Here is a 25,495-nt window from a genome sequence, read left to right on the forward strand (position 1 = left end):
GTATTTTTGTAAGTGGTTCTTACATTCTCTGTATTTAATTGAAACAGCTGTAGTTTGATCTTTTCACCCAGCTGCTAAGAACAAACAATTCTTAATCAACATTGAAGTGGGAGAAATTATATAACACCAAATATACATAAGAATTCTACATTCTGAATGTGAAAATGCAGAATTCAAATTTGACATGTCAAGCCACCACTGCCATAAGATTTGGTGATTATACCCCACCCACCGTCTGACAGAAGATTTAGCTAGCAACCCATAGCTTTTAGAAATTGAGTCAGGCAACAAGTCTGTCCAACAAGATATCCAATGATGGAATCTCAGGGGTCTGTTTGATCCTCCTTTGCCAAAAAAGGGGATTTTTTTCCTTCAGCGGTCCTACACGTGTAGGGTTTCTTGCATAGTCTGTTGAAGTCCCCAAAAGTAAAATGCAACAAAGCGATAGTTATAAGCCTGTATCTGAGTCACTACTGCCTAAAATGGCAGTATAGAGAAGTCTGTACAAACAGGCTGTTCAACTGATTTTCTGACACTAGAGTCAACAAGGTGATTTAACAGACACACCAAGCTCGTTAGGTACCTAGCTGAATCAGATACGCTTCAGAAAGCAGTAGAACAGGGGTTCTCAAACTGGGGGTTGTGACCACTCAGGGGGTTGTGAGATTATTACATGGAGGGGGGGTTCCCAAGCTGTCAGCCTTCACCCCAAACCTTGCTCTTCCTCCGGCATTTATAATGGTGTTAAATATATAGACAAGAGTTTTTAATTTATGGGGTGGGGGGGTTGTACTCAGAGGCTTTCCATGTGAAAGGGGCACCAGTAGAATTAATTTGGGAACCACTGCTGTAGAGGAACATCTAGTTTGGCAGGGTGTACTTCATAATGGCTTTATTCTGAACTGCTGCAATTTTGGTCCATAGCCACACTAGCACAGTTCTGAGCCATTTAAATTGGAAGGCCCTCAGTATCTCTTTTCCACATGTATCTACTCAGCTCTCAGAATCTACTGCATCAGAGATGTTTTGAAGTACCCCAGTAATTTGTTTTATTCCCATACAGACTGCCACCAAGACCGTTCAGAGATAGGTATTTTAACATGCAGGGAAGCTACTTGGAGTACATGTATAGGGACATGGCATTTTACAGCGATGCCAGAATTAAGTCATTTTTAGGATAACAAGAGAACTTAAGAGGTAAAGTGGTATTAGGCCAGGTCAGGTGTACCCAAATTCAGCATTAAATGTAGTGGACATGAGACAGATAACTGCAGCAGTGGATATGCTAAGACAGCTGAAGAAGTTGTTGCTTAAAACCAGAGTGCTGGGGATCACTTAACTGTTAGAGCACTACAGTCTCCACATCTGCCAGGTTATCATTACATAAAGCAGCCAAGGGATATGGAATTATTTACTGTATATTAAAATTCTTTGGTTCAGGAATTCTGAAGAGTTGTTTTTGTCATTAGTATTCTCCACTGAAGATTAATCCTTCATCTAGTTTTCCTACAGAAGAGAGGACCTCGGGGAAAGGCATGGCTGTACTCCTGAAAGAACACTGACAATCATCCCCTCTGTTCTATTCTCTGAAGAAAGAGAAATTTCATTACCTGAAGTCCTGACTTCTGAAAAGCAGCATTGAATTTAGGGTTACAAAAACAAGCTTTGCTGTTAGCACAGAGTTTAGAACAATATGGTAGGAAGGTAGGCAGGTAAGTGCAGTTGCTTACCAGTACAGACAATCCATCCCTACCTTAAGGTTTTACTTCAGTATTCAGGAAAGAAAACCCATACATCAGTGCAATTCTGTTAGCTTTATTGCTTTTAAGCAAGTGTCCTTATGTACACTTTAGAGTGCTTTATTTCAAGTGTTCCTTTCATTTAATATAGTGTACTTCAACTCTTTACAGTGTTACGTCTTGCCCTTTAACTGTGCATAGTAGCTTAGAAAGATTTATACAAAAAAAAAAAAAAGCTACTGATGGACTCATTTGAAAGATTAAGAGACATGCAACCTCAGTATGTTTGTGTTCTTCCCCCAGCATTTGTAACAATCATATTTCCCCCCTTCATTTGTAATAGTCAGATTATCTTCTTTTGTAGAGAGACCTCTTTGATCCACACCCTAAAAAAAAGAATTGAGAGATTGTTTTTAACATATGCACTTCCCCTTCATGGATGCTTGTTGTAAAGTCTTCCTTTAAAATAGGCAACTAGCAAGTGAGGTATACTATTGCAGGTAGTAAACTAGGAGTTTGAGACATACTGAAGTCCCACCAGCTCTGCAGACCTAGGTTCTGCAGCACAGATCCTGGATTGCATAGCACTAGTACAGAAGATTGGAAATTGGTTAAATATTCAGCAAACTATCTTTAAAATAATCAGTTAATATAAAATTCCTTGCATTACTGGTTTGATATTAAGTTTTCTTATTTTGTGCCTTAATCTTGGTGCAGGATGATCAGGAATACATAAATGCATTGCAGAAACTGAAGGCAGCAGGCTGGAAACATGTAGCAGGGAAATACAGGAGGCAGTTTGGAACGTGCAAATTGACAGAGAATGCTCCTCCTAAAAAGATCAGGAGTGAAATATCACGGTGCACATCTTAACTCATGGTTAGGCTTTGGGACCACACTGATTTGGATTAGTCGAGCACTTACACCTTTGAGCTAGAGTTTCAGGCTGTATACAGATTCAAATACTCCATTGGTTTATACTGTTCACATCAGGAGGCTTTATTGTGGAAAACCAGTTTCAGGTGGGAGAGTTTTTTTCCTTCATGCTATCCCTGCACATGAACAGTCTTCTTCCTCCACTAGTTCAAGCAACTATGCTCTCCCCGACCAAGTGTCCCATAGGAGAGCTTCACATCTTTGAGCTAGCTTCCAATAACCATGGACCTCTACTCTTAACTCACAATGCTTTCATAAAGTAACATAAGAACATTAGTGTAAAACTAAAGACCTTGGAATTAAGACATATGCCAACTTAATCATCACTTGAGTTTGTTACCTCTCTATTTTGTCTTAACAATAAGAGGCCCTGCTCCAGAGCTTTGGATTTTTAAAAAAAAAAAAACCCAACCACACGCAGCTATAGTACCAATAGTGTGCTATGAAATGCCAACCATTGTTTTTTAAAATAAAAATTTGGAAGCCTCTAGTTAAGGAGGGAAAGATACTCTGTAGTAGAGTGTGACGGGGTCAAAAAGGTTTTTTTATGACCAAGGAATGTGTGTAAAGGAGTATCTAAAAAGGTCCTCAAGATTTGAATGTAGATACAGTAACTCCTCACTTGTAGTTATGTTCCTGAAAAATGCAAGTTTAAGTGAAATGATGTTAAGCTAATCAATTTTCCCATAAGATTTAATGTAAATGTGAGGTGTTAGGTTCCAAGGAACTTTTTTGGGGGCAGACAAAAGGCATTGTATACTGTACAGTACTGTACTATAGTTGGGAAGTGCCCTGGCTTACCCCACATAGGCACAGCCTGCTGCAGGCAAAAACGCTAGGAAGCACCTTCGCAGCAGCGGCTTACCCAGAGAAGAACAGGCACTGACTTTGCCGGGGTGGGGGTGGGCTGGGGGGGGGAGCGTGCTCCAGACCCAACTCTTCCCACCTCCACTCTGGAGCATGCCGCATCCCTGCTCCTTCCCTCCCGCACCAAAGTCCTAAGTGTGGCCAAGCAGTTGTTTGGTGGTGGGGGAAGCACTATGAGGGAGGGGGCGGCAGCGGCTAAGGAGGAACCTGTGCAATGCTTCCTTATGAAGTAGCTGTTCTTCCACAAAATCTTACTAGCCAGGGACAGAGCAGGCAGCCAAATGATATTATAAGGGAGCATCGCACAACTTTAAAACGAGCATGTTCCCTAATTGAGCAGCAACATAACTTTGAAACAACATTAAGCGAGGAGTTACTGTAATCCAAGAGGGGGAGGGGAGAACAAAACCAAAAAAACCACCACACCAGTAAGCTTAGAGTTACTGCTAGAACACATCTAGTGTTTATGGCATGTAATAGTATGCTAACCTTTGCGTGCACTGGGTTTAGGCATTTCCCACACTTGAATGTCTTCTGCCTCACATCTTGTATCTCTACGTTTGTAAGGGGGTTTGCCTATCTTTTTCCTTTTTGGTTTATCCAAAAACAGATTACCTGAATGACCAAATAAAAGTAGCATTACTTTTTCAAGCAATTCAAACTATTTAATTTTCACTTAAAACAGGTTCACTTAAGTTCATAGTATTTAATAACTTTTACTCTCTTTACTGAAGCAAGGATTCTCTCTCTTCTCTACACACTCTTCTGCCACACTATACAATTAGTGTGGATCAACAGCTATAGCCAACATTCTCTAAAAGCATTCTCTCTGCATAGGCTAACATGAGGTTTAGCTGTAAAGTTCACCTGACAAGAGAGTAATAAACTGCTGCTGAGGGTGCACAGAAGAGTTGCGTCTAGTTAGGACAGGGTTTATAGAGTATCTAACTATGTAGCAATACATTGTCCTAGTAAAGTCTGCACTGATACAAGGCATCATTTCTTGCCACATTAAGATATACTGCTGTAGCTTTAAAATGAAAAGAAGTTTTGTCCACTACAACCACCCCAACTCTCTATATATGCAGACTCCTCCTCCTTCAGAGCAGCCAGATTTATAGATTATCTGAGCCACATCACAGAGTGGCAAGAACACAAACAAACATGTATTTCCTTCAAAGCAATAGTTAAAGATCCCACCCAAATAGCAAAGTATTCTGCTGAAAACAGTTTATTTGAATATTTAAGGGAAGAGGATCTGAGATGTGACAAGAAATCAGCTGTACCTTGTTGTTTGCTTTTGGTTGGGGGTGACAGGCTACCATGAATCAGGCTGGCAAATTTGGGTTTAGCGCCACTTCTAATCCAGTACTCATCAGCTGTCATCGCCCCGTTTTCCTTTAGTAACCTTACTAATTAAAACCAACATAGTAAAACATTTGAATAATATCAATAAGCATCTACTATAAGCAACATTACCATACTGACTTTACAGTTGACCTACAATACAGAGGCAAAATGTGTAGTTCACTGAAGCCAGTATTGAAGATGCTTTTTTTTTTTTAAATCTAATATTTATATGGATACCAATCACTGATAGCTGGGCAGCAGTTTATGTTGTTTTAAAATGTTGTTCATTAGACTCAATATGCATGTTTATCATATTGTACCTTTGTGTATTACCAAATTTGATAGATATTGTGAAAGGGCTGCAAAACCTCACATGGAACCAGTTACTGCTTGATTATACTAGTACATCATGGCCATTTATGGACATGCTTTTGAAAAAAGCAAGAACAGAATTACTGTAATTAATAGACTGATCACTAACTAGTCACAGGAGCTCAGTTATCTGAAGCTGACTTTGATTGTCTTTGTTTCTAGCTAAAGGAAATATTCTCTCCCAGGCCAAGAGGAGTTTAGCAAAACTTTAAATTAGGTTTTTAAAAGTGTACTAGAACTATTTAGTGATGTTCAGATAAACTACTGCTTCCTTTTTAATCTAACTTGTTGAAGTGTCAATATTTTGGTTCTCCTGCAGACGTTCCTCTAGTTTTAAGCAAGCTAAGCAACTGCTGAGGGCAGCAGACTTGGCCCAGACACCTCTCTGTCATAACAGAGGGGTGGCTGAGCCAAACCTGAGTTGCATTATAAACCGGTGTGCGCCAGACTACACCACCACTCACTCAAATCTGGCCTGGCCATTCTCCACCTCTGAACTGTAGTCATTACAGAGGAACAGTTGGGCCAAATCTGAGGGGGAGCACATGGATTTGAGTGGCCTCTACTATAGATACAGGAAACATGTTTATATCCACTTGTGTCATCAATTTATAAGAAAGTTCCCCCACCATAGCTAAGCCCATTTTGCAACATGGAGGAATGGTATGGTAGCCAGTGTTTACACAAATTTAAGAGATTATATTTCCAAGATGCCATTTGACAGTGGTAAACAAGAATGTCTTTCAATAAACTTAACTTGTTTGTTTATTTAACAAGTATATTATCCAAGTCAAAAAGATTAAATGGGGATCAAGCCAGTGTTATGTTTACTAGCTGACATCACTTGAAGCTCAACCTGGGGTGTAAAAAAAATTCTACTCTGTCTAGTAATATTAGAGATTTCAAATTTAGCCTTAGCCAAAAGTTTGCTGGCTATGCACAAGGCAAAAATAGTACATAAGAACGTAAGAGTGGCTCCACTGCACGAGACCAAAGGTCCATCTAGCCCAGTATCCGGTCTTCTGACAGTAGCCAATGCCAGGGCCCAGAGGGAATGAACATAACAGGTAATCATCAAATGATCCATCCCGTCGCCTATTCCCAGCTTCTGGCAAACAGAGGCTAGGGCAGTGGTGGGCAACCTGCCGTCCACACACAGCCCCATCAGGGTAATCTGCTGGTGGGCTGCCAGAGAGTTGGTTTACATTTGTATGGCCGCCCACAGCTCCCATTGGCAGGAAACGGCGAACTGCGGCCACTGGGAGCTGCGGGCAGCCTGCCAGTGGATTACCCTGAGGGGGCGAGTGCAGCCTGTGGGCTGCAGGTTGCCCACAACTGGGCTAGGGACAACATCCCTGCCCATCCTGGCTAATACCCATTGATGGACCTATCCTCCATGAACTTATCTAGTTCTTTTTTAACCCTGTTATAGTTTTGGCCTTCAGAACATCCTCTGGCAAAGAGTTCCACAGATTGCATTGTGTGGAAAAAAAATACTTCCTTTTGTTTTAGTAGGTTCACTATAGTTCTTTAAAGGCCAGAAGTGCTACAATTCTCTAAGAGTCACTTAGGAAAGCAACAGCATTTTCTCTTTCTTAGCCTTCACAGTTTTAGGGATACAGCTAGCACTTAGAATTAGAGCGTTAACACATGCTGCAAAGTATTCTGAATTATGATCCCACAGCACTTTTATCCCAGTCATATTAACTCACCTCTTGAAGACCTCTGTGAAGTTCTCGGATGCTCAGATCCCTCTTGTTTTGCTGTAAGCCTCTTTTTTCCATAGTACCCGTAATCACTGTACGCAACCTCATCCTGATCCTTCTCACCTGATTTATAAGCCAGACCAGTGCTTTCACAGAACCCACTCTTAGTTTTTATTTTCTCCCGAGCAGGCCAGCTAATCAAGTGAGCTGGTATGGCATTTTTAGGTGGTTTCCAAAGCACCCTCTGTCCAATCTGTCTATAGAAACTGCCTTTATCAGGGATCAAGGGTCCATATGGAGCGGCTTCTTGAACGAAATATTCAACTTCATCATCTTCATCCTCGCTGTCACCCTCTTCCTCTGCCACAAAGTATTCTTCAGAGTCTTCAGCCTCTGACAGAGACAAACTCTTAGCAGCTTTTTTCTTTAGAGAGTAGATTTTCTTCTGACCAGAAGATCTAGGGAGGACCCCAATCTTTCTACCTTTGCTGGCCATCTTTTTAATCTTCACTTCTGAACAGCTTTTGAAGTTCTGGCTATTGACAATATTGGTCTGCTCCCTTCCTACCACTTCATCTTCATTAAGGGAGCCACCACTTTTAATTTTCTCTTTCTCTGAGCCCTCTGTACTTTTTTGGAAAGCGTACATGCTCTTCTGAAGCACATAGTCAGGGACAAAATAAGACACTGGTACATCATCATCAGTTGATGATCCTTCATCTTTAGAAGACATTTCATCAGAAGACAAACTGAGTACACTTTGACGATTCCTTTGTGGTAAACAAATATTATAGTTGTAGTTAGTGTCCATGTCATCCACGCAAGCTAGCCAGCTGTGAGAAGGAACATACTTCTCCATGGATTCTTCACACCATAAGCTTTTATCCGTTACATTGGTTGAACTGTGGCTCTGATTTAGCTTTTTCTGCTGTGGACTTGAGTCATGTGTTATTTCTGTACTGGATGGAAATAATCCTGTTTGCTGAACAAGGTTGGACTCCTCTTCAGAAGTTTTTGAAGCAGATCTTTTCAAACTAGATTTTTTAAAAAGTGTGTCCTGCCTTGCCACTAGCTGATCATTACAAACAGTTCTGGCCAGCTCAGCAATTTGCACTGCCCTGGCTTCATTTAGAGACGATTTTACCCTTTGGCTTGTATTTCCCTGCTTTTCTGCGTCTAGTTTTACTTCATTATTTTGGACCTCTTTTTCCTGCCCATCGTCACCACTCTGCTTCAAAGAGAGAGCAGTTTTTCGTTCATCTGAATAAGAAGTGCATGACACCAATTCCTCCCCTTCATGAGGACTATATATTACCCCTTCACAAGAGCTAACAGAAAACAAGTCACGTTGCACAATATTCTCTGGGACTGGTTTACCACTTGCCACATCATACAGAGGAATAGTTTCCTTAAAGGACTTCCATAGCTGAATTGCAGGAGAGCCATTTCCATACTCTATTCTGACCTCTTCTTTCTCAAAAGCATAGCTTCCTGAAGGAATGTTTCTATACTGTGAAGAGCTGGAAGACCCCTTATTTTGAAGGTCTCTTTCTGGCACAAGAGAAGATCCAGATGAATCTTGTTTCACTGAAGTACTTTCAGTTTCTGTACCCTTACCAGAAGAAACACAGGCCATATTTCCTGCTTCACAGCCTTTCGTTTCTATACGGAGATCCTGATGCTTTTTTGGTTTGTTTTCAGGCTGTCTAGGATCAGTCTGTGTTTCTTTGGTCACTGTTTTTTTCCCAGGGCCACTATAATGTCTAAACCTTGTTGCATGATAAAACAGAGGAGAGGGTGGGGGAACATTAAAATAAGGTCTTCTGTTAACTCTTGTGTGCATGGGATGTTGTGGAACAAGATATCCAGGGTACTCATGTAGTGCAACAGAATAAAATGGAAAATATGGATTTCCACTTCTGAAACCTACAGATATTAAAGAGGGAAAAAGGAGAGAGAGATGTATTTGTCTACATAAACAGCACTATCTTCTGAAATAAAAGCTGAAAGTCATCCGAATTCATTAGGTACATAGGAACTGCCATGCTAGCTCAGATCAGTGGGCTATCTAGTCAAATATCCCACCTCCAACATTGTCTAGTACGAAATACTTAAGAGGAGAGTGCAAGAACTCCATAAGTTAGCAATTACAGGGTAATATGCATATAGGTTACATTTCTTCTTAATTCCTGAAGCATAAGATTTAAATTTTCCATCCAAACTGCTGGAGCTTTTATCTATTAAGTTATTGTCTATTGAATGCCTTTTAAGAACATCTCTAACTACAGTTAGAAATGTAATTAATAGGTGCATTGCTAAGCACTTATTGGGCAATAGTATGTACTCTTAAAGTATGTTATGAGCACTTTCATAAGATCTGATCTTCACTAGAAGTTTCTACTTGAAACTATGCAGTCTCATATTAGCCAAGACTAATCAGAAAGCCATCAATACTAGTAAAAACAGCTACTGAAAGCCTCTTATGGAGTCAGATTTATACTTAATTACTAGAAACAAGACTGAAATAACTAAATGCACAAGGCAAGTGAAGCTAAGCTTCAGGCATAACATCCTCAACTCTCCCTTTGCCCTGCTATTACAGTACACAGGATATTTAAAAAAATCCCACTCAGTTTTTAGAAGCCTCCATATAGTCCCCCCATTTTTCATTAGCTTAAAGCAATGGACTTTTGGAGGATTGTGTTGTACAATTCAATGAAGCATTTGCAGTTTCTCTTGAGCCCTAAGTTGTCCCAGTAGCAAGCAGTCAATATCCCACAACAGTAGTCCCTGTGCCTATTAGGGAGAATGTGCATTATGAGGTCATACTTCTGATAGGATGTCAAAGCAGTAGTTTAGTTTTTAAGCTAAAAATCTTAGTAGACACTCCCAGACAATGTTCAAGTGACATTTTCCTCCACTTAAAATCCCTGACAATGCAGGCTTTGGCATGGAACCTTTTAACAGGCCCCACAGTGAGAGAAGTGTCCCAAACATGAAACTGGTTGGAGACTGGAAGTTGACTGACAGTTTCTATTTCAGCTCTGCCACACTCTTCCTGTAGGACCTCGGGCAAGTCAGTCTGTTCATCAACGCCCATTCTCCACAAACTGTAAATAAGAACAGGCACTTACCACACAAGGGTACTCATTCAATATCCATTAAGGTTTCAAAACCAGGACTATCTTACAAGTTCAGCTCTGAGTTATGTCAAAGTTTTTGCCTTGACTAAAGTTAGCCAAACTGATTTTACACAACATTCTTCATAGACAAATGATATAGTAGTGATCCCCATTATAAAAGGGCTTTCCTATTGTTGCCAATTGCTGAAGCTGCCTGCTTCTGTTTACCAGACTCTTCCTAGGAAACTTACTCTTCTTGTCCAGTTCATTTGGTGTTGTCCCACTCATGATACAGACATCAAAAACCAGTTTACAATATAGCTGAACAAACAGACAAGGAGAGCACATTTTAAGAGAGATGCCTTCAGTTTATACACTAATTCTAGCCTCCATGATATTAGGGGAAATACAAAAGTTACACAACAGATGAAAAGTGCTTTAATATAAAATTTGCATTTCCTTCACTCAGGTAGTAATTTTAAAAGCATATTTTCCTCAGATGGCTCTATTTTGCCTTACCTGGGGCAGGTACGCAGTATGGATTATATACATGACTGAGGTACCATGGATTTGGGAAAGGTTGTTGTGCTGTTGGCTGCGCATAAAAAAAGGGTCTTGTGTGGTTTGTGGAATATGGTCCATTTTCTGAAGCTGGAGCAGTGTTCATTTTTTAAGCTGAAAGACAAAGAGTGATCAGGATTTGCCACTTTAAAAAGTGCCAAGGGACATGTCAGATCCCACACTTCTAAACAAGTCACAGTATTGCAGGGATGAACAGACTAAAGTGTCCAAATTAAAAAAAAATAAAATATTCTCCTACACCCGTGCAACTCCATCTTGAAAATTTTCTACTTGCCTTCATTTCTGCCCCCATTAGGGGCAAAGATACAAAGTCCACAGTAATATCTAGAGATAGAAAAATCAGGTTTCCTATCAAGCCAAGAAGTTTGGCACTCAGCTGTCATTTGTCTTACTAGGAAGCCAAATGACAAAAATCAAGACAGTCTTTATGCACCCCACTTAGGAGCATATAACCAAAAAAAAAAAAAAAAACACTAAACACCCCCAACACACAACAAAAGCAAAAAAACCCACTTCATCCACTCTTAAAAAAAACACCCTGGAATCTAGAGAAGCCAAAACAAAACCACAACAGAATTTTTCTCTTTTCTAGATGAGCAGAGTTAAGCCTTCTTATAAATTATATACCACCAGATCCCTCTGAAACAACCTGCACAAGAAGCACCTTGCTGTCCACAATTAACTTACAACTGGTAAAAGAGGGGTTAGAAAGTAAGACAATTGGCACTAGCTGGTATGAAGTGAGGCAAACATTTTGATGAGCTAAAGACTTCGTAAAAGTAAATGACAATAAAAGTTGAACCAACAACCTGTTACAGATTGCTACACAGCTCACTCCTCAGGAGAAAGAAAAGCACTCAGGGCAGAGTCCTCTTTTCTTCAGATTCCATCTAGAACACAGTTTCAACACAGATTAACTAGCCACCATGAACCTACTGCACTCTTACTGCACCCACTCTTCAAGACCAGACACTCAAACAGCTAGTTTGAACTTGGAAGAAAGCAAGCCCTACAAAGGTGAGCTATTCCTCCCCCACCAAAGTCCTCACAAAACTAAGGTCCATGCTGCTGCTTACAGCCCAGCAAAAGACTAACCACACCTTCACCTCACCTTGTTTATGGAACACAACTACCACTTTCCACTCCCTTCACCACCTGCGGCTCATTTAATAGTGATCCAGGGACCTTTTCCATCAATCAATGGGAGTGGTAGCCAATGGAGGGAGCAGGAAGAGCAGCAAGTGTTCCAACCCACAGGCAGAAGACTCCAGGTAACAGTACCCAAATCCTGCAAACACCTCCATGCATTTTATTTTCAATATGTATAAGAATTGTGAACTAACTGATGTAGATCACAGGCAAAAACAAAATATGATCAATCCTGAACTTAAAGTTGTAGTTCAAAACAGAATCTTTTTGTGAAAAAAAGTCCTCAGAAAGCATAAAAAACATTTGTGTCAAATTTTATTTGTTGATTTTATTGGTCACTGTTCATACTAACAAAAGTAAGAGACTAGTGGTTTTATATGTCAACACAGGGAATTAGACATCTGAAAATCACATCCTACCTGCTTAAGCAAGAGGTGTGTCTGCTCCAACAAAATATACTCCAACACTTGAAATGTATGAAAATTAATGATAGAAAAATGATTGGGATCCAAATCCAAAGTCTCTAAAAATGTGGGAATTTTAACTGTCACTTCATTGAGACATACCAGTGAATCACAGAGCTCCTATTATTTTTGGCAGGCACAATGAGAGAAAAAAGAGAAGCATGATGTGAGGAGGGAGAGATATGGATAAATTGGAGTCTCTATGGCTATGTCTACACTACCCACCTTTTGGTGACACAGCTGTGCCGCTAAAAGGCATACAGTGTAGCCAGTCTGTCAGCAGGAGAGAGCTCTCCCGCTGACAAAAAACTGCCACCCCCAAAGAGCAGTGGTAGCTTTGTTGGCAGGACTGCTCTCCTGTCAGTTCACACTGGCCCTTTTCGTTGGCAAAACTTTTGTTGTTGGGGTGGGGGGAAGAGGGGTAAGAAGTTTCACACCTCTGAATGACAACTTTACCTTTCAGGTTCCAGTCTAGACAAAGCCTATATCTAAGTAGGGAACTTTCTCCCTACTTTTTTTAACTTGTCTCTTCACACTATGGTGGTCAGCTCTGTTTCCCCCAAAGTGGCCCCAGTCATGAAATGAGCTCTTGTATGGGCAGGAACGATGATTTCACTCTCCTCACACCTTCCCATTGGCTTGTTCTGTCCCTTAGTTCCAGTGTTTCCAGCTGTTTTGATCACAAGTCTCACGATATTTTTTAAGCCCCAACTCCTGGAGCCATGTGATCATGCAAGAGACTCTCTGCTTCCATTTCGTTTTCCAAAGTAAATCGCTGACCCCCCTCTGGGCAGAAAAGAAAGCTGGAAAATGTGAAGCCTGAAGGCTCAAACCCCAGAGGGTAGACACAGAGCACCGAACATTTATTATTTTGAAAAATCGGCCGGTTTTAAAGCCCAGTTCATGATCTTTTCATCCTTGGGCCATCACTGCAGGTGCCTTGCCTCCTCTCTCCAGGACACCCCAGCTGTCGCTCCCCTGTAGGTTCCCGCCTTCCCTCTGCGGCATCATGTGCCCGCACCAGACAAGCGAGGAGCGGGGGAGGAAGCAGCGCGGAGACGGCGCCGCCAAACGCCCAGGCAGGGCTGGAGGATGGGGACTGAGCCCGGCGGGGAGCTGGCGGGAATCGAAGCGAACCTCAGCGTCACGCGCTTGCTACAGGCTGCAGGGGGCGCTGTTTGCCAGCAGGGGGCGCTCTCCGCCTTACCCCGCCCGCCGGTTTGATTTGAGCGCAGGCGCACTGGTCCTTTCTTGTGACCTCCTCCCTCCCAGCAACCCCCGCAATGACCTCCCCGCATCTCCCTGCTTCTGCCCAGTCTCCCAAAAGCAGTCGGTTTCCGGAGGTCAACAGTAGCGCTGCGCGCCTGGGTCCCAGCCTGGCGCGCGTGAGAAACAGCGCCTGCGCGAAAGGGATGGGATGGGATGGGGGGGGACGGTGGTTCTCTCGCGCATGTGCGCGAGGAACGGAAGTGCGTGAGGAGGGCGGGACCGTGGGAGCGCGGCTCGAGTTCCCTGCCGCCCACAGCCGAGCGCGCGCACGATGGCGGGGGCGTGCGCCGCCGATCTTAACGGCCGTTGAGGGAGGAGGTGAGAACGAACGCGCGCGCGACCGCCTCCGTCCGCAGCCCGGGTTTGACCGGATCCTTCCCCGCGGGCGCTGAGGCTGAAGCGGAATCGGCGGCCGGAGGTTTGTCCGGGCAAATGGCGCGGGAGGGGGACACGGCGGCTGCGTTCGTCCCCCCTCCCACGGGAGGGAAGGAGAAAGGAGACTGCGGACCTGCCTGCGCGCAGCACCGGGCCCCCGCCGCCCTCGGGCAGCGTCCGCTCCGCCGCGGCCTGTGCCGTGCGAGCGGTTCTGGGGAGTAGCCCCCGGGCTCTGCCCAGGGCCCCCTGGCGATGCTCCCTGGCTGGGAGGCCCCCGCGCCGCTGCCGTGTCGGGCTCTGTGCGGCCTGTGGCCTGGGTGCGGCCCCCGGGGCTCTCGGTGCGGCCCCGCCCGGCGTGGCAGCTGCGAGGGGCACCGGAACAGTCCGGCAATAACAGCCGCCAGCGCGGGGAGGAGGCAGCGGGCTGCCCTCGCCTGGCTCCCAGCGCGGCGGGCCCCAGGGGGAAGAGTGGGGGGGGGGTCGTCGTGTGCTTTCCCCTTTTTCGGCCCGGCTGCGCCCGGAGACGGGGCCGGCCGCTCGGGGGATCCTCGCCATTGGCGGGAGAGGTGTAGGTTCGCGGCGGGTGGGCGATGCGGTGCCTGGGTAGCCCCTCCGCGTCGTAGTGGGCCGGGCGCAGCAGGGTGCCGTGCACAGGGTGCCCATTGTCCGGGGGGTGGGGAGGATGTGAAACTTTGATTTGAGACCCTCTTGCCTGTAAAGCGGTGATGGGGAGCCTTTGGGGCGAAGGGCGCTGGGAGCTAATGGCGCTGCTTTGTGGTCCGAGCGACCCTGGAGTAGGAAGGACCTCGAATGGCATCAGTGCCCAGGGCTGCTGCTTGCGGTGACGTCCAGGCTCCCTCAGAAAAGCGTCGGGTAACTTGAGGGATTGCTAGTAGTGTTCGGCTTTAACTGGACTCTTATTGATTGCTGTTTAATATAACATACTGCTTCCTTTTCTGATGTGGCTACACAGCTTAAACACGCAATATGCCTAGCACAAGATGTAGAATAGTTTTGATGTCTTCCATCATGTGCAAATTATTTCCCCATCCTAAACATTTGGCTTTTGAGTTTTCCCTTCAGCAGACAGAAAATGATTGGACACATGCACTAGTGGCTTTTGAAAAAAATTGAAACTTGGTTATGATTTATAACACTATATCTGTTTTTCTAATTCTTCTGTTTTTATCAGATGAGCTGCAAAGCCAAAAAAAAAGAAGTTGACTCTTTTTGCTGCTTTGTGATATAATGAAAGCCCAAAATATTTATTTTTAAAATTTCCATTGGTCTCTTTACTTCAGAAATGTACTTGGGAAGGCTCAACTGAAGAGCAAATAGGGTTATTCCTATTCAAACTTTATTAAGGCTGAGAGGCTATTAGGGTAAAGAGCCTTACAAGAATGTTGTAGTTAAGGAGTTGGGAGATCATCATTAAAAAGTCAGGAAACTTATAGTGAACGTTAATTATCAAGAAACAGAAGCATTTGAAAATTCCATACTACGTATTAAAATTACCTTATCTCTGCAAGTCATATAACCTGATCTGGTCATAGAAGGCATGCCTGTGGAGACACTTTAGTTCTTGTCCAATCATACTTGGGTAATTGTTCGGCTCATGGACACTCAAGGCCCAATTTTGCAAGATGCTGAGTACTACCCTCATTACCTTACAAGATTGGGACACTAAACAAATAGCAAACTCCACTCTGCTAAGGTGAATCTTTTAATTGGGCTGTATGATTGTGAAGAAGGGCTGTGTTGGTGCAGTTGCTGTTAAATTATTTTAGCTCTTACAATCTGAGGTCATTTATGGGGAGGATAAGATAGTTTTCAATCTTCAAATTTTTCTAGGACATCACTGACGGCAAAGTTTTAAGATAATCTTAATTTCTGTACTCAGATGTTTGGATTTCTCGTCTCATTATCATACTGTTTTGGACAGTTCCAGAAGTTAAGATATATGATGGAGGTTCTGGAATTGAAAACTTCAGCTAGCCAAGAAGAGACTGGCTATTAATATCCTAGAGCTCAAGGAAAGATAAATTCATTCTCCCCATTAATGATGGGCTGCCAGATCTGGACATCCTGACTCAGTGAACTAAGTCCCTAGGCAGGTTGGATCTTCCCATTGGATAAGAATGCTAGGAAGATTCACTTGTGGAAGTAGAAAGTCTCCTCTTGATGTAATCTCTGTGGCCAGTTGCCAAGCTGTCGGTATTCTCCTGTTTTCATGTTTGTGAAGATGTATTTTTCTCTAGTAAACCTCCTCCAGGTGGAGGAGAAAAAGACAGTGAAGAAACTGGCAACTGCTGGGTAATGTCCAAGCATGTTTTAAGAGTGGTGTGTATAATATTTCAGATACTCTGGCTCATATGATGTCTCAAAGTCCACTATTAGGTCTTTGGAACTCCATGTCCTTCTCCTTCAGTATCACGATCTATCTGGTGTCTTCAGGTTTTAGGATGCAGTTCTACAAGAACTGATGTCATGGCAGTATCAGAACAGGCAGAGAAAGACATCTAAGGCATGGAACTGCTTCATCAATCACCTATTTCTTATTCAGTGGCGAGGCTGCATATTTGACATATTGCCCAAGTGTCCAGAGCTAGTTTTAACTTCTGCTTCTCCCTGTGCTCGACTTTTTGTCATGGAGATCTGTTGGCATGGTTGATTAATTTAAATGAACAATTTTAATCTTATTTAGCATTTGTATTTTTTCAGGTATTTTCCTTGAGAAGTTCCATCTTATTGGATGGTATAACTATATTAAAGCATGTTGATTTGCAACTAAATATAGCTTTTATACCAAATTTGGTGATACTTTGTGAACTAGGAAGATACAAAAAGAAAAGGAGTACTTGTGGCACCTTAGAGACTAACAAATTTATTTGAACATAAGCTTTCATGAGCTACAGCTATACAGGCTTATTTAAGCAGTTATGTAGCTCAACATTTATTCACATAACTCTTACATTTTGTTAGAAGATGGCGAATGACATACTTATTTACTAGACTTTTTTTTTTGCTTATTTGTGAGCTGCATTTGGATGAAAATTGGAATTCTATTAAAGGGAAAACTGAAATTTATTTTAATTGTCTTAAATGTGCTGGATAATAAGAAAAACTAAGCTGTTCAAAACATATTTTGCTTTTAAAACTGATTTATTAAGCAGAAGAGGAGGTATTCATTGTAGTTAGTGAATTGATGGATTGTTCCTGGTCACCCTGGACCAGATTTTCAAAGGTGCCTAAAGATATGGATAAATGCTTTTGAGAAATCTCATTAGATGCCTGTGCATATGTTTAAGGCACCTAGAATACCTTTGAAAATCTGGCTCCATGGTTTTCAAGTTATTAGAATTAGTAGATCTCATCCTTTCCCACCTGGTTTTTATTCATGAGAAGAGGGAAAACAGGCTTTGCTGCTCTTTCAACTGAGTCTGTTACTCAACTTTAACTGAACTTGTCCAAACAAAGAAAATATTTTCTCTGCACCTGCCTAAACTGAAACCAAAGTAATAAATTCAAATATTTTTCTGTTCAGCACAGCACTTGGTCCATTATAAAGACTGAAAATAACTGATACTTAATGCCATCCATAACAGTGACATGTCAACATAGAACTTGAGTTGATCACCAAAAGTTATGTATCTTCCCCTGTTTTTTTGCCCTGAAATACCTTAAGAAACTTCTTTGCCTTGAACCACTCTTTAAAACTTTTTTCTTCATATAGTGAGACACTTCTTGAAATCTAGAAAGATAAGTCAAGTGTAAAGTTAGGTGAAGCCATTTTGGAGATATTTAGTGATCCAAACGAAAATTAGAAAAAAGTAACAGTATATTTTAACCCCATGTCCCAAATACCACTTGTCCTATAGTATAATTTTTTTCTGAAAAGATTAGATCTGGCATGCAAAACAGATAGACAGGTGTAGTTTTGTTGAAGGGTGGGTGGGATGTGGGAAATATGATGAGTAATAATAGGAAGCTAGTTTCCTAATATGGAAAGGCTAGCATCTCTAATGTTAAAATATTGCTGTTATTTTTAAGTACATAATGCAGACAAAAGAATTTTTGTTAATGCTGGGATAGAATACAAATCCTAAATTTATAGATGGTTGCTATCTTTACTATTAGCTGGAGTAAATAAAGGAGTTCCTACCACTTAATTTTTTTTAAGAATATAAGGTACTCCTGGAAGAGGAATACAGCCATAAATATGCAGTATTGCCAAGTGAATCTTAACTTTGTCATCCAACTTTGATTTTCACTTTTCAACTGTAGAGATGTATTGACGTAAAATTTTTTTTTCTGTTCTATTTCATAGATCTAGGATCCTTAATTTGAAGAAAAATCATGTACAAACTATTCTGCCTTTCTTTATCTTTATTTTTAACCTTTAGATATTTTTGTACTTGTTTCAGTATTTTTTCTAGAAATGTGTATATTGTGGTTAAAATTCTATTTCAAATAATGGCAACCATTTTAGGCAGGAGAACTGTGAAAGAAGAAATTGTGCTTTTAAAAGGTATTAATTTGTCAACCAATATTATTTTCTTGCTTGCAGCCACTGATCATGAGATGTTTCCACGAAATCTACCTCAGAGCTCACTTTTGCTCATTAATGTGCTGCACCATTACAGATCTCAGCAGGAGCTCTGCAAACACTCTTGAAAAAGTCTCGAGAGAACAGATTGTGACACCAAATCAGTGCGTGATGACCTAGTAGTAGGTTGAAGTCTGAAACATTTGTGATACAGCAGTCCAAGATAACACTGCCTAATGTATCGATATAATTTCTAAATGCTACAAGCAGCTCCTGCAGTTTCTTCTTGTTACACCAGAAACATTCATTTGACCTTTCTCCTGCAGAAAGATCCTTGCTTCTCTAATCTAGTCTGGAAATATTAATGGAACACAGTCATGTCTACTCAGGACGAAAGGCAGATCAATACCGAATATGCTGTATCCTTGCTGGAGCAGTTAAAATTGTTCTATGAACAGCAGTTGCTAACTGACATAGTGTTGATTGTTGAGGGCACTGAATTCCCCTGCCATAAGATGGTTCTTGCAACATGCAGCTCTTATTTCAGGTAAGTGTTCAAATCATGATTCATTCATTCAGTTAAAGGCTTATTGTATTGTTTTGTAAGCAATGGTAGACGTACATAGTTAAAAATGAATGTACAGCCCATTTAAAGATTGTTAGTGCTGGAAATCTGAAGTGAATAGTAGAGTTCTTAAATATTTCAAGTAATAGTAACATTAAAAGGTCAAAGTAGGGTTTTCTAGCATCTTATGACTTATTCCAGCCAAGGACATTGCATCACCATCCAGCATTTGGAGAAAAGAAATAATGTTTCATCATCACCAGCCCCATTCTGGGGTTAATTCAGGCTGTGTAATGCAGTTCATTTCCTGTCTTCAGCATGTGGAACAGCTTTTTCCAGATAAGATAGACATTTAGTATATATTGTCCTTTCTGGTTCTAAAATAGGCTAAAGTGACTAGGGATTCCCCACTGAGAGGAGACCGTCCCCTCATCACCTTGCCCAACACGCTCCTTGTTCTCTTTGCTCCTTGAACAAGTGTCTTCTGCTCCTTTTAAATGCAGGGATTTCTGAGGAAGCTTACAACTTCATGTAATCCTTAATCCTTCATCCATCGGGATGGAGGATTAAGCATTGTTTTAATCTTGAGATTCTTACTGTGCCAGTGCTATCTAATCCTTTCCTGTGTTGCTAGTGTAGTGTTAAATCCACTAGGTCCTGTTACGTTTAACCTCTTAAAAGGGGTTTCTCTTAGGTGCATTTTTTAGTTCTCATACTATCTTTGTGGATTTCTCCATACCAAGTTTTAGAAAGAAGAACTAACCTATACTGGCATTTTGGAGCAGGCTTAGTCATGCATATTGATGCCACTGAAACATTTTTCTGTCTGTCCAGCCCTGGAAGTGAAAGCCTTGAAACTAGAATCTGGAACTGATTGATAAGTTAGTAATGACCATGGATCTTCTGTATCACTGGTTGCCAACCTGGGAGGTCACAAACATCCTTCCTTTCTTTATAGCTAGCTAGAATTGGGTTGGCCAAAGATGGCAGTGATCTCTGAAGATGTGCTTCTGGAGTACTCTGTAGCGTAGGGGTTCTCATAACAAAATATTTTGTGGCCTTAGAGTGCGGCCAACAACTCTTGCAGGTAGCTGGTCTGACAAACCTCACCCTCTGTCCTTGCCTTCCATGGCCCTTCAACAAGAGCCTGCCCTGGGGAAGGTGGGTTGGGAACTCACCAGCTGTCTGCGGAGCCCCAGGCTCCTCATGCCCCGGCCAGTCGGAAGTGGGGGAGCTGCCCAGGGGAATGCCTTGGCAACTGAATGCCGCAGCCGCCTCCACTGATGAGCTGCCTCCTGTGCCATGCACGCTGGCCCTGCATGTCTCCAGAGGAGCTGCCCAGAGCCCCCAGCACAAACACCAAGGCAGCCCATTTCACTGCCCTTGGTAACAACTATTCAGGCGCAACATCTGGGCACTTCAGGGAGGAGCTGCTGCTTTCATAGAATATCAGGGTTGGAAGGGACCTCAGGAGGTCATCTAGTCCAACCACCTGCTCAAAGCAGGATCAATCCCCAACTAAATAATCCCATCCAGGGCTTTGTTTGTCAAGCCTGACCTTAAGAACTTCTAAGGAAGGAGATTCCATCACCTCCCTAGGTAACGCATTCCAGCGCTTCGCCACCCTCCTAGTGAAAAAGTTTTTCCTAATATCCAACCTAAACCTCCCCCACTGCAACTTGAGACCATTACTCCTTGTTCTGTCATCTGCTATCACTGAGAACAGTCTAGATCCATTCTCTTTGGAACCCCCTTTCAGGTAGTTGAAAGCAGCTATCAAATCGCCCCTCATTCTTCTCTTCCGCAGGCTAAACAATCCCAGTTCCCTCAGCCTCTCCTCATAAGTCATGTGTTCCAGTCCCCTAATCATTTTCGTTGCTCTCTGCTGGACATTTTCTAATTTTTGCACATCCTTCATGTAGTGTGGGGCCCAAAACTGTACACAGTACTCCAGATGAGGCCTCACCAATGTTGAATAGAGGGGAATGATCACATCGCTCGATCTGCTCGTAATGCCCCTACTTATACATCCCAAAATGCCATTGACCTTCTTGGCAACAAGGGCACACTGTTGAGTCATATCCAGCTTCTCGCCCACTGTAACCCCTAGGTCCTTTTCTTCAGAACTGCTGCCTAGCCACTCCGTCCCTAGTCTGTAGCGGTGCATGAGATTCTTCTGTCCAAAGTGCAGGACTCTGCACTTGTCATTTTTGAACATCATCAGATTTCTTTTGGCCCAATCCTCTAATTTGTCTAGGTCCCTCTGTATCCTAGCCTCCAGCGTATCTACCTCTCCTCCCAGTTTAGTGTCATCTGCAAACTTGCTGAGGGTGCAATCCACATCATCCTCCAGATCATTAATGAAGATATTGAACAAAACCGGCCCCAGGACTGACCCTTGGGGTACTCCACTTGATACTGGCTGCCAACTAGACATGGAGCCATTGCTCGCTACCTGTTGAGCCCGACAATCTAGCCAGCTTTCTATCCACCTTATAGTCCATTCATCCAGCCCATACTTCTTTAACTTGCTGGCAAGAATACTGTGGGAGACCGTGTCAAACGCTTTGCTAAAGTCAAGGAATAACACATCCACTGCCTTCCCCTCATCCCCAGAGTCAGTTATCTTGTCATAAAAGGCAATTAGATTAGTCAGGCATGACTTGCCTTTGGTGAATCCATGCTGACTCTTCCTGATCACTTTCCTCTCCTCCAAGTGCTTCAGAATAGATTCCTTGAGGATCTACTCCATGATTTTTCCAGGGACTGAGGTGAGGCTGACTGGCCTGTAGTTCCCAGGATCCTCCTTCCCTTTTTTAATGATGGGCACTACATTAGCCTTTTTCCAGTCGTCCGGGACCTCCCCCCAATCGCCATGAGTTTTCAAAGATAATGGCCAATGGCTCTGCAATCGCATCCACCAACTCCTTTTGCACTCTCGGATGCAGAGCATCTGGGCCCCATTAACTTGTGCTCGTTCAGCTTTTCTAAATAGTCCCGAACCACTTCTTTGTCCACAGAGGACTGATCACCTCCTCTCCCCATGCTGTGCTGCCCAGTGCAGTAGTCTCGGAGCTGACCTTGTTCGTGATCTTTGCTATTTGCAATCTCTGCCCATGCTTTGGAGGCTGTTGTGGCCGCAACAAAATCTGCTGGTGACTGCTTCCCTCCCTTTGGGGGAGTCAGAGGCAGTCTTGGTGAGTTATGAAGTGCTTGGCGCGCTTTCATACACAGCCTGACATGGTTTTATCTTGGCTGATACTTCCTAACAAAATGGGAATATCAGATCCCAAACTACTCTAAAGGAGTGTCTTCCACTTCTTCCCCAACCCCTATTGCTCACCTAGCTGATTTATGAAAGGGGAAAAGTGGTGTGGGAGGTTTTTTCTGTCCACTGGAACAAAGTACAGTGGTATTTTTTTCTACGTGATTAGGAAACAGACCCTAATCTTGAAATTAAAATTGTCTTGAATAAAATCACCTCTAGCCTGAAAAAAAAAGCTTACAATCCACAGTGAAAATTACTGGTCGCAAGGGAAATGGCTTAAGAAGGCACAGTAATTTTAAGGGGCACAATATTATGTGACAGGGTCAGGCCAGATGGCTATAGGAGAGTAATAGAAGGCAAATATATTAGCCCCAGGCTAAGTAGGTCCCTTTCCCCTGGGTAAGGTAACAGGGAAGGTTCTAGAACAATCAGGAACCTTCTGGAGACTATTAAGACTGGCTGCAGGTGTTCTAATCAGCCTATCAAAAAGCTTCTAGAATCCATTGAGGCAGGCTAATCAGGGCACCTGGGTTTTAAAAAAGGAGCTCACTTCAGTTTGTGGTATGCGTGTGAGGAGCTGGGAGCAAGAGGCACTAGGAGCTGAGTGTGAGAACGCGGACTGTCAGAGGACTGAGGTTTACAAGCATTATCAGACACTAGGAGGAAGGTCCTATGGTGAGGATAAAGAAGGTGTTGGGAGGAGGCCATGGGGAAATAGCCCAGGGAGTTGTAGCTGTCGCACAGCTGTTCCAGGAGGCACTCTAGACAGCTGCATTCCACAGGGCCCTGGGCTGGAACCCGGAGTAGAGGGTGGGCCCAGGTTCCCCCCAAATCCTCCCAACTCCTGGTCAGACACAGGAGTCGTCGACCTGGACTGTGAATTCAGAAAAACAGCCAAGCTGAGGGCTGCTGTGAAGCTCCAAGGCGAGCAAATCCGCCAATAAGCGCAAGACCCACCAAGGTAGAGCAGGAACTTGGTCACAATATATACATTTTATCTATTTTATAAATTTTTAAATGCAATATACCACCAATCTTGACTTTCATATGTCTGCCTTTTTCCTGCATTGTCTTCTACATTCTTCCATTGTCTACTTGTGCCCCTTTCCATTTTTTAGATAAACTGTTTTACACATGCAGAATATTATGCTTTTTGTTTTGTAACTTCTGATCTTTCCTTTCCCTAGTAGCTGTTCAGTCACCTGCAGGATTCAAAAAGCTTAGTCACCTAAAAGGACTAAACTTGCTATCCAAAAATTGATGGGGAAGCCCAACTGCCCAGAATCTTATCATATCTCTTTCCCTTGGTAAAGTTGCTGGAGAAAGAAATTATAACAAGGTGCTGTCCTTGACTCTTGCTCATGGACTCAGTTTCTGGTTGTTTAGATATTAAAGCCCTGGAATCTCTCTGGCTTCTGGAAGATTGGGGGTTGAGTGGGGAGCTCATCACACCCCACCCATTGCGTCCTGTTAGTGGAGGAGGAAAGGCAATTCTGTCTCTCAACAATTTTTGATGTGCAGATTTAGGACTACCCTATTGGGATGCTGGGGGCCGGGCGGGGGGTAGACAGGGGCTCATAAGGGCTAGTGCAGGAGGACAGACTGGGGCAGGGGCTGAATGGGAGTGGAGGCAGAGGGGGGAGGGAGGTGCCAGGTCACACAGTGATGGGGTGGGGGTGCAGAGCTACATAGGGACAGGTGGTGGCTCAGTGGGGGCACAGAGACACAGGGGGAGTGTGTACAGGAACACCCAGGGACAGGGTGGCTTAGTGGGGGCACAGAGCCACATAGGGCCTGAGGAGTGGCTGGGATGTGGCACAGAGCCACAAGGGGATTCAGGGCCACAGGGGGATGGAGGGAGTAGGTGTCTGAGTGGGGGTGGAGGGACACATGGACAGAGGGTTCAAGGATACATGGGGGTGCACAAACGCATGGGGACGGGGCAGATGTGCCTTACTGAATGGGAGAGGCTAGGGGTCAGCCAGTGTCTGCATGGGCGAAGCTCCCTAACAATCCCTCCCCATCCCCTCCCAAAAAATCTGTTCTATACTTTTCCCACCCGTCCCCAACAACCTTCCAAGTTCACACCCAGGCTCCTTCCCAGCAATTTGCTTCCTTCTCCCTCAACTCCTCCCTTACCCCGACTCCCTCAAGCCTTTGCACTGCTTCTGAGGGGTGCAGGAAATGCGGTTCTGTATTGTAGTTTAAATGAATTATTACTCAGAGTTCTGTATTAATATGCCTAGTGAGTAATCTATTTGTCAAAAAACATTTTGAAATGACCCAAAATAATTGAAACTGGTATGATTATATTGTGTTATTTTGACAAAATATGTAAAATTTTGCAGAATTCTAAAATCCAGAATTTTTAATCTTTTGGTGCAGAATTCCCACAGGAGTAAAAATGATATGGTAGCTTACATAAACATTGAGTACTAGATTTTAATGCATAGGGAACATGGAAGTTACTAATATAATTGGAAAAACTTTGTTAAAACATTTATCTTAAATGCTGCGTGATCTAAGGTAAGTACTACATTAATGTAAATGGAAAATCACATTAGGAATTTTTAAAGTTGGAATGAAATGACAAGAAAGTTTTAGGCGTCTTTCTCCTTTTTGGTTGGAGTGGCTAAATAACTAAATGCAGTTACTTAAGATTACAGTCTTAATGTGGTATTTTTCTCTTCAGGGCCATGTTCATGAGTGGGCTAAGTGAAAGTAAACAAACACATGTACATCTAAGGAATGTGGATGCAGCCACTTTACAAATTATAATAACTTATGCATACACGGGTAACTTGGCAATAAGTGACAGCACGGTAGAACAGCTTTATGAGACTGCTTGCTTCTTACAGGTAGGAACATCATGTGTATTTTGAGTAAAAATGCATAACTGCTTAATCTCTGTACCAAAATATCTGGTTCTAATTTTTTCCTTAAATTTCAATTAAATACCCATCTGTCTCCTTTTTTAAAAAAAGGAGACATAATTTTTAAAATTACTATCAAGTTTGTTCATTAGTGTGGGCAGCCATTACCAGAATAATCCCACAGCCTACCTATTTTTATGGTTTCTGAAGGAATAGAATTAAACACAATTTCTAGCACTTTACTTTTGTACGAAGCTAAGTAAAATGCACAAACATGTAGAGGGTCAAACAATTTGCATGTCAGGTAAACAT

The 25,495-nt window shown here is 42.8% G+C and overlaps 2 protein-coding genes across 11 annotated transcripts in view; one reads left to right on the forward strand and one right to left on the reverse strand.

Annotated features, from left to right (window-relative positions):
• Nucleotides 1–1,207: 1,207 nt before the first annotated feature.
• On the reverse strand, nt 1,208–13,552 carry LOC140907310 (uncharacterized). Of its 8 annotated transcripts, none has more exons than XM_073332927.1 (6): nt 12,744–13,552; nt 10,612–10,767; nt 6,977–8,896; nt 4,829–4,954; nt 4,032–4,157; nt 1,208–2,125 (listed from the first exon to the last, which is right to left on the reverse strand). In XM_073332927.1, the coding sequence occupies exons 2-6, from the start codon at nt 10,757–10,759 to the stop codon at nt 2,088–2,090; spliced, it is 2,358 nt and encodes a 785-aa protein (XP_073189028.1). In that variant the 5' UTR covers nt 10,760–10,767; nt 12,744–13,552; the 3' UTR covers nt 1,208–2,087. The 8 variants fall into 8 exon arrangements, with proteins under 8 accessions (XP_073189028.1, XP_073189031.1, XP_073189030.1 ...); XM_073332930.1 differs by lacking the exon at nt 12,744–13,552 and adding an exon at nt 12,243–12,274; XM_073332929.1 differs by lacking the exon at nt 12,744–13,552 and adding an exon at nt 11,484–11,725.
• A 207-nt stretch (nt 13,553–13,759) lies between these two features.
• Nucleotides 13,760–25,495, forward strand: part of KBTBD2 (kelch repeat and BTB domain containing 2) — a 29,937-nt gene continuing 18,201 nt past the window's right edge. Inside the window, exons 1-3 of one of the 3 annotated variants that reach the window (XM_073332961.1) lie at nt 13,760–13,974; nt 18,499–19,024; nt 25,003–25,168. In XM_073332961.1, coding sequence (XP_073189062.1) covers nt 18,855–19,024; nt 25,003–25,168 — 336 coding nt within the window. In that variant the 5' untranslated portion in view covers nt 13,760–13,974; nt 18,499–18,854. Of the gene's footprint in view, nt 13,975–18,498; nt 19,025–25,002; nt 25,169–25,495 lie in introns of those variants that run through there. The other 2 variants (XM_073332962.1, XM_073332963.1) reach the window with 2 other exon arrangements.

The sequence above is a fragment of the Lepidochelys kempii genome, chromosome 2 (genome assembly GCF_965140265.1).
Source record: "Lepidochelys kempii isolate rLepKem1 chromosome 2, rLepKem1.hap2, whole genome shotgun sequence".
NCBI classification, from domain to species: domain Eukaryota; kingdom Metazoa; phylum Chordata; order Testudines; family Cheloniidae; genus Lepidochelys; species Lepidochelys kempii.

Excerpts from the sequence above, each read along its gene's own strand:
- LOC140907310 (XM_073332927.1), bottom strand. The coding sequence starts at position 10,759 with ATGAACACTGCTCCAGCTTCAGAAAATGGACCATATTCCACAAACCAC. Across the intron at positions 4,158-4,828 it reads AACCAAAAGCAAACAACAAG|GTAATCTGTTTTTGGATAAA; the intron begins GTACAGCTGATT and ends TTGGTCATTCAG. Across the intron at positions 2,126-4,031 it reads TAAACCCAGTGCACGCAAAG|GGTGTGGATCAAAGAGGTCT; the intron begins GTTAGCATACTA and ends TCTTTTTTTTAG.